This window comes from Sinocyclocheilus anshuiensis, unplaced genomic scaffold (assembly GCF_001515605.1).
Source record: "Sinocyclocheilus anshuiensis isolate Anshui unplaced genomic scaffold, SAMN03320099.WGS_v1.1 scaffold93, whole genome shotgun sequence".
NCBI classification, from domain to species: domain Eukaryota; kingdom Metazoa; phylum Chordata; class Actinopteri; order Cypriniformes; family Cyprinidae; genus Sinocyclocheilus; species Sinocyclocheilus anshuiensis.
The window spans coordinates 303,550-312,587 of record NW_015539852.1 but is presented as its reverse complement, the minus strand read 5'-3'; the positions used below and the strand labels follow the sequence as shown (position 1 = coordinate 312,587).

At 35.5% G+C, this 9,038-nt stretch overlaps 1 protein-coding gene across 1 annotated transcript in view; it reads right to left on the bottom strand.

Moving 5' to 3' along the window:
* Positions 1–9,038, bottom strand: part of LOC107684653 (thromboxane-A synthase-like) — a 79,156-nt gene that overhangs the window by 68,097 nt on the left and 2,021 nt on the right. The window contains exon 2 of the mRNA XM_016480960.1: positions 6,123–6,254. Within this exon, the coding sequence (XP_016336446.1) occupies positions 6,123–6,223 (101 nt within the window). The 5' untranslated portion in view covers positions 6,224–6,254. The remainder of the gene's footprint in view (positions 1–6,122; positions 6,255–9,038) is intronic.

The following is a 9,038-nucleotide window of genomic DNA, read 5'->3' as shown; positions in this document are numbered from 1 at the left end:
ATAAAAAATATATATATATATATATATATATATATATAGCACACAAGTCATTTCGACCATGTTTATAATAGTTAATGGTGCTTTGTTTGCATCCTTTTTGATGCTTGAAAGCTTCAATCTCCATTCATTGTAAATGTATAGAAAACAGTGACCGCTACAACTCATCAGAAGCTTTCCTTTTGTGTTCTGCACAAGAAAGTAATACAGGTTTGGAACAATATGACAATGCATAATAAAATTTTTTTATATGAATTACTATTTTATGGTATAGTATAGTAAAATGCTTTAACATTTCATAATAGCATTTGTAATAATATTCAATGCATTATAATAGCATACATCTTACCCAGGGATTTTTTTTCATTCCCCAGCCAATTTGGCTACTAAATTTTTAAGTTACCGGCCATTCATAACTTCTACTAGCCAAAAGAAAAAGAAAAAGACTGAGGCTGTCTACACTGGGTGTGACAAAGCGATCGTTGCAAATCATTTTGTGTCAGTACTAGAGGTGTGCGATATTGACAAAAAATATCTCAATATTTTCTGGGATTTTATCGATAACGATAATTAGGCGATATTTTGCTGAGTGTGTTATTGTGCTGATATCTTAAGGACTACCGTGGATAGCTGACTCCTAAAGTTTTTAATATTCTTCATATTCTGTGTGGTCCGTTCACAGCAGTGATAGAAATTAATCTTTTCCAATAATTTAAATGGATTTTTACCTTTTATGGGCATTCTTACCTTTATAAAGCCATTTTTTCAAGAAGCCATCATCTTTTGAGTCAAATTCTTACATTTAATCAGTCAATTATAATAATAGTACATTTAGGCTGTTACTAAACAAATGAAATCAGTATCAATAAAATTCATCTTTGCAGAAGTTGAATATGAAGTGGCATTTAGATGCATTTACACATGTTAATGCGCTAAAATGTTCAAAAAAGCAGCTATTATATAATATCCATTTCTGATGTCGCCAATAATTAGAGATGGACTGAAATTCCGGCTGCCGAAAATTAGTTTACCGCTCGGGATTCACTTTCACGTGGTGTGATGCTCGGCGTATTATCCCGCTCTATGCGTGTGTGTGCTCCGCTCAGTCGCTCACAGAAAGGCGGGGCATAGAGGAGAAACAATAATGTACAGTATGTGGAAAATAATGTGTTTTTTTAACCTTAAACCGCATAAACACATTTCATTACACCAAATACACAAAATAATGTTCTTTTTAGCAACATCATATGACCCCTTTAATATAAAAATTTGAAAAATGCCCAGCACTATTAAATATCCAATATCGACCAATAAATAAAAAACTAAATCTGTAATACTGACTAATAACCAATATGGTACTGATATATTGTGCATATATATCTCGCATGAAGGCTTCTATAAAATCAGATACAGGATAAGCCTGAAAAAAGACCCATACCTATATGCAAGTATGTAACTCTCAATTATTTTTCACTACACAAGTTTTAAAAGAAAATGATTCATAAGACAATGCAAGTACAAACTGCTTTCTCAGTGTTCCCACACAGGCCACTAAACTGGGCATTAGAATAAACTGGCCAAATTTAGATATGATTATGATTTAGATAGATATGATTATCTTCCAATTTACACAACAACAGATGTTCAGCTGCTCATGTTGTCAAGCTACCCAAATAACCTTTTTTGCAATTTCAAAGTCTAGCAAGTAACACCGAATCGCAGAGGACTGAACCTAACAGCTTCATTTGCCGATAGGTGACGCTTTGGCTGTCTCCAGTCCCCTCTCATCATGCCTTTATGCGTAATGAGGCAGAAGGGGACAGAGTTCAGAAGAAGTTCAGCTCACTGATAATCATGCTTTCCTCACATTCTGGCAATTGCAAACACTCTGAAGGCCCTGTCATTGTAAAACCCTTCAATCTACTGGTCCAAGCTGGCCTCTTATATAAGCTCTACCCTTTTGCACTGAAGATCAATTCTTTGTCTAAAGGAAAACGAGATGTGCTGGAGTAGTTCAGGAGGTTCCTTTGCAAATATATAGTGCTTTGCCAAGCACATTTAGCCATATTTAGCTGCATTGCAGCAAATTTACCATATCAATTGCAAGTTTGACACAAATAAATGGTGTTCTTATTTACACATGGATGACCTCAGAGGAAAGACTTGGCTCCTCTACTGATTAGAAAGTTTTGTTCCGTAACACTGCGTCTTTTGTATTTTAAGTTTGTGTGTTTGACAAGCAGCGTCTCAAGGAAACAAGGCTTATATTTAACAGTGCAGTCAAGTCTCAAATCAGGGGCTAATCCTCTAATATGGCTTATTTCAACCTTGGGACCGGCCCAAAATGCTTATTGATATACCCTCCTCGAAATCCAGATTTTTTTTTAAACCTTTTGTCATAGCAGCCCTGTGCAGAAAGGTTTCATCCCCTGATATAAATCTCCATTTGCACTGTGACAGAATGAGTGAGCCCTTACATAACTAACCTCTTTAAGTCCACTGTGAATGACAGTCGTGTCTTTGCCAGACAGACAGACAGGAATTTACTTGTTCTGAAACAAAAATGTGTGTGTGTGTGTAAGGCTGCTAAAAGTTAAATAACAGGTACCCCATGAAGGGAAAAAGCAGTTGATCACTATCGGATTCTTTCTTATGTCTATTAAATCTCTTCAATATGTCTAGCATATTCTTGAATCATTTAAATTTCTTAGAAAATTATATGTCACTTTCAGCTAGGATGCAACAAATAGCCTAATAATTGTTCTATTATTATGTTTCTTTGTAAACAAATACACAGTGGAAAAAGGTGCTTAATCGTCAGAAAATGTTGACCACCAAAATTAAGAGGTCAGATTAAATATTACGATCCATTTTATTTTCTAGTCATTTTCTATAAGGTTTGCAGTGCTGTTACCAAAATATTAACAATAATTATTTTAAAATATGTATTATTTGGGAAATATTAATAATAATATAATATAATGTATTAATAAAAGGAATATAAACACACACACACACATACATATATATATATATATATATATATATATGTGTGTGTGTGTGTGTGTGTGTGTAGTTAGAGATATAAAATATGTAATAAAATATAAATATTTAATAAAATTAAAAATGTCATTTTAATATAGCAGATTGAATGTCAATGTCAAAATACAAAAAGCAATGCATGCCTCCAATGCTATATAAATATTTAAAAAGTATATAATTTGCATATTCTTGTAAGGTGCCATTTCTCTTTAATATTCCACTGATACATATTCTGCAATAATTAGAATTTCATAGAAAACCTTATATAACCTATAATTGAATTTTTAGATAACCTTGTAAAAAAAATTACTCCACTTGAAGTATTTTACCTTAAATGAAACTACAGCTGCAGGTTTTTTTTTTGTTTTTTTTTGGGCAGTTTAAAAGGGTTTGAATAGTAATGCAATATATGATGCCACGGGTCATGGCGCCACTAAACAAAGCAGTGATGCTTCAGTGGGATCACCATTATGTAAGCATCACAATGGATGTAAAAGAATAAGAATACCTTAGCATTTAAGACACTTATCTTTTTAGACTGGCTTAAGTTCTTCTTAAACCTTAATTAACCAGCAAGCTGTTGTCCAGAGCACTCTGGTTGCTATGGACAACATGAGAAGGTCTTTTTTCAGTGCTCCTTCTCTGTTAAAGGTGACAATATAAATGTTTCAGAAGGAAGGGTGTGACTAAGCCCTGTAAAAATGGCTGTAATTAAATACACTGATTCCAACGCTGTAATAAAGTTCTGATACGGAAAACTAAATCTAACCTTAATAGAGACCTGCAACTCTAATCAGCTTCTCACCAGACTGAGTCACTGCATTATAAGAGCAGTGTTTAACTAATCCTTTATTTCAATGCTGAGCACTTTTGTTTAAAGTCACTGTGTTGTTTTTGAGGCCACTGCTGTCTTATAGAATCATGTCACTCTCTATAAAATGCTGCTGAATGCTACAGGAAAAAAAACATGCATTATACTACTAGTGATTGGATACAGTTTTTTTTTTCTTGATAAAGTTCCACACATTTGTCAATGTACTACAATAAAAGGACAAATTTAGTTGGGAACCAATAAAAATGGGACACTCTGTCACAATGCATATTGAGTAAATTTTAAAATCACCTTTAGACTTTGCAAAGGCAACCCTTTGTTATAAGTTCAGAGAACACTGATGTAGTAATCAATTCTCAAAGAAAAACAGAAAACAGCTCTGTTTTGCCAGATTTAAAATATGGAAACTGTAACTAAACCTTCAAGCATCTAAGTAAAAAATTAATTCTTGTTGCTTGTTCAAATTACAAGGTCCCCACACTTTTTGACATTTTCCCCCATGATTTCAATATGACTACTGAAGATAGTCCAAATAAATGAATAAATATTTGCAAGAAAGACAAAGCAATATTATGGAAGAGGACTCATCTAAAGTTAAAGGCACAATATGTAATTTTCGCCCGCTAGAGGGCGCATATTCGAAATAAACAAATAGACAAAGGCGTAGTTTGATGACACTGTGACTGAGTGTGGAATCATGGGAGTTGTGGTCCTCATCCCCACAGCCGATGCAATCCGACGGGACTCAGGCAGAAATCATGTTCATGGATGTGCTAATGATTTGTTAACATAGTAGAATGAAGCAGGGTGAGGCTGTAAGCCGTCGAAGCGAAACGAGGCCACTGAACGAGCGTGACACACAGCTTGAAATCAGCGGAGCTTTTATTATGCCACAGTCAACCGCTTCCGCTCCGGATGTGCTAATGATTTATTAACATAGTAGAATGAAGCAGGGTGAGGCTGTAAGCCGTCGAAGCGAAACGAGGCCGCTGAATGAGCGTGACACACAGCTCGAAATCAGCGGAGCTTTTATTATGCCACAGTCAACCGCTTCCGCTCCTTCCGGTCGTGCGTATGTGGGGTAAAGCAGCTGTTGTTTTATCATACTAGATACATTTGAAAGTTCTGTTATAATGCTACTCTGTGCGGTCGTCACCGGTCTATTAAAGTGTCTTTGGTGTTTCCATATTTTCTACAAAACCCGGAAATCGAGGGGTTATGACATCAATGGCAGGCGACACAATGACACTATGGAAACGGTCCGTGTCACTAGTTAAAATTGCTTATTTATCTGGATTTAAACATTCTTCGAAACATTTGGGATAATGTAAGTACACAAGTCAGCAAAATATATAACACCGTTCTAGTGGTTTTTGGATATTTGAATAAAAAAATCTTACATATTGTGCCTTTAAAAAGGTCTTAATGGATTTGTTGATTATAAACACAGCTTTTTGTTTCACAAGATGCTAATTGATGGACTGGAGTCGTGTTTTGGCAGCAAAATATATAACACTGTTCTAGTGGTTTTTGGATATTTGAATAAAAAAATCTTACATATTGTGTCTTTAAAAAGGTCTTAATGATGGATTTGTTGATTATAAACACAGCTTTTTGTTTCACAAGATGCTAATTGATGGACTGGAGTCGTGTTTTGGATTATTATGATGTTTTTATCTACTGTCTAGACTCTCATTCTGACGGCAACCATTCGCTCCATTGGTGAGCAAGTGATGTAATGCTAAATTTCTCTGAGGGTGAGTAAATGTTCAGCAATTTTTCATTTTTGGGTGAACTATTTATTTAATTCAGTTCACTTATATTTCTATTTTTTAGTACATATTTTACATCTAGATATGTTTTATAGCTTGACCTTGCAAAATTTATATCAGCTCTTAAGGATTTTACTCCTGTCTATACTATTGCTACAGTTATATTCCTAAGCCTTGTGGCCAAGGAATCTATGAATTACCTTTAGCCTTGCCTTCACGTGACTGTAAAAAGGGACCGGAATCTGAACGGGAAGACATTTAAAAGATAAGTGCGGAGACACGTGTGATTGGAATTTGATCAGATCGCGCCGTCCTTCTCCTGAGGAAAACAAGCCTGAGCTGTTTGGATCTCACAGTGGTACTAACTTCCCAGAATGCCATTAGAAATATCGGTCATGAAAAATCTGCCATTGCAATCTGTAAATAACAGTGTATGTGTTTTGCGTTTGGAAACCTCATGATGAAATTGTTTTACTCACCAGTAAAGGAGGCTGAGGAACAGCAGAAAAAGGCACACAGACACAGACCATCCACTCGCCTCAACTCCAAACCATTTCAGAATGTCGTCTAACTGCTGCATGATGAGACCTGTGACTCTCACCGCTGGCTTTCTGCACACAGAGAGGAGACGCTGACAATTTAAATGCACTTAAGAGTTCAAAGTATTTGTTATCTACACACTGTAAAATCACAATATAACAGCTTAAAATCTGTCAGATAAACATCAGATCTTATCAAATCTTAATAAAACAAGACAAATAAAATAAAATATAACATCAATAAAAGCTATTTATTAACTTAGTCTTATTGTAAATTGTTACCTTATTTTTATATAAGGTTCCATTTGTTAATATTAGTTAATTACATTAGTTAACATGAACTAACAATAAAAAAAAACATCTAAAGCATTTATTAATCTTAGATAATGTTAATTTCAACATTTTAATATGATTAAAATCAGTAGTTATATCTTATTAGGATTAGGGCTGTGCGATTTGGAAACCATCACAAAAATTCTTATAGTTTCCATTAAACCATTACAAATTTCCTTTTTGTTTTGGGCATTATTCCAATAGGAATTACTGTTGTTCTATTGGTTGCCATCTGCCATATTACATCCCACCAACAGAATCCATCAAATAGACACCATTATAGTTTACATTAAAACCAAACAAATTCCCATTATAACCCTGAAATCCATTACATTTGTTATTGTGTTTTGGGAGGGGTTCTATTGTTTTTTTTTTTTTCAGCAGGCAAGATTATAATGGTATAACTACTTTTACAGAATTAACTTAATTACTGAATTTCACAGAAAATATTTGTTTATTTTTTTATAAATAAAGAACTGTATTTCTTAAGTCAATTATTAAAGTATTACATATTTTAAATAGGCTGATTTATTCATTTTAAGTATTTGGGATTTTAAGAACAATGTATCTTTTATTCGCCAGTACTGAAAACAGAACCGATACGGGAGCTTCTGATATGCGCTCTTGGAAATTACCTTTTTTGTTCGTTGTCTGTCATTTCGAAGCTTAAGTTGCATACGGTTTTCTTTAGTTTTAATTTGCCTAACTATCGATCTGACCCAGTAGACGCCATAATCCCACTCCGTCTCTCTCCCGTCCCGTTTTCCGTTGTTTTTTTGTTTTTTTTTAATGGTGGGTAGAGCAGTGCTGATTGGCAGGTGCGCTCACTCTATTGGTTAGTAAGACCGCAACTCAAGGCTGGCAGTCATGCATATGCTCTGGAACAGAGTAATATCGCGTCCATATCGCAGGCTTTGCGATTAGGAAATCGCAACGTCTCAAATCGCGATTTCGATTCGATTTCGATTAATCGCACAGCCCTAATTAGTGAAGTGACGAAGTGAAGTGAAGTGACGTGACATGTGGCCAAGTATGGTGACCCATACTCGGAATTAGTTCTCTGCATTTACCCATCCAAAGTGCACACACACAGCAGTGAACACACACACACCGTGAACACACACCCGGAGCAGTGGGCAGCCATTTATGCTGCGGCGCCCGGGGAGCAGTTGGGGTTCGGTGTCTTGCTCAAGGGCACCTCAGTCGTGGTATTGAAGGCGGAAGAGAGTGCCGTACATTCACTCCCCACACCCACAACCCCTGCCGGTACGAGACTCGAACCCACAACCTTTGGGTTATGAGTCCGACTCTCTAACCATTAGGCCACGACTTCGGACTAATGTTAAAACAGTTTAATCAATTCTGTAACAAATGCATCACTCATTGTTAGTTAATGTTGGTTAATACATTAACTAACGTTAACTAATGGAACCTTTTGGTAAAGTATTACCCAAAAAAGGATAATTTTACATGCACCCATTAATTTTGGCGCTTGATGATTAACACACAACAAACTCACTAACATAAAAAGAAACACTTAAAATGGGATTTATGTGGATTATGTTGCTAACTGCATGGAGCATCATAAAAAAATATTCAAGTTTATTGTAATAACGCAACAGTGGAATTTAAACCTGGCTAGTCTCTTCTGCTGGCAAGCGAAGCATTAAAAAAACCGAAACAAACAGATACAGTATGAAAACTTCAGTGTGACGAGTTACTTTTCCTACTGTTAAAATTAACTTTTGGTGCAAAAAATTAGTGTAAAGCAAGCAACAAATAAACAAATTAAGTTTTGTCATAAAAAATATATATTTGCAACCAACAACACCCTAGAACTGTGACAGTAATTTCTTCATTTGCAAGCAAGTTTTGATGATAGAGAGCATCGAGAGTATTAAACTTATTCTTCGTATGTGTAGGCTATTGGTAAAACAGTAACACAATGTTGACAGTAGCCTAAATTATAAACAATCTTAAAGGGGTGGTTCACTGGATTTTTTCCAGGCTTTATTGTGTTTATGGGGTGCAGTCTAACATGTGTTAATGCTTCGTTTAAAAAAAAAAAAAGCATTATTTTTCACATAATTTACCTTTATTCCACACCGCTCTGTCCCTTCTCTGAGAAACACGCTAATCTTTTCCTGTTTTTATGAAGCCCCGCCCTCAGAAATAGGCGATGGGCTCTGATTGGTTAGCTAGCCCAGTGTGTTGTGATTGGCTAAACCGCCTCTAGTGCGTGTCTAAACTTCCCGCCCCTCTCCTCAGTGGCATGTGCTCCGGTTGTATTGTAAACAATGGCGTCGTTAATATCACTTATCAGTTTGAGCCTGATTGACAAGCAGAGGATATTATTGAAGAGGATCGTGCAGAACCTGTGCAAGCACGGCTTTTAATGGTAGGCTTATTTTTGTTTGTTGTTGTGTCATACTTTTAGATACGCTGTTATTTGTAAATGCTACTGCTTATGTTAGCTTTTAATATACGGTTTTATCCTGATTAAAGCTTTAATACAGTACAGCA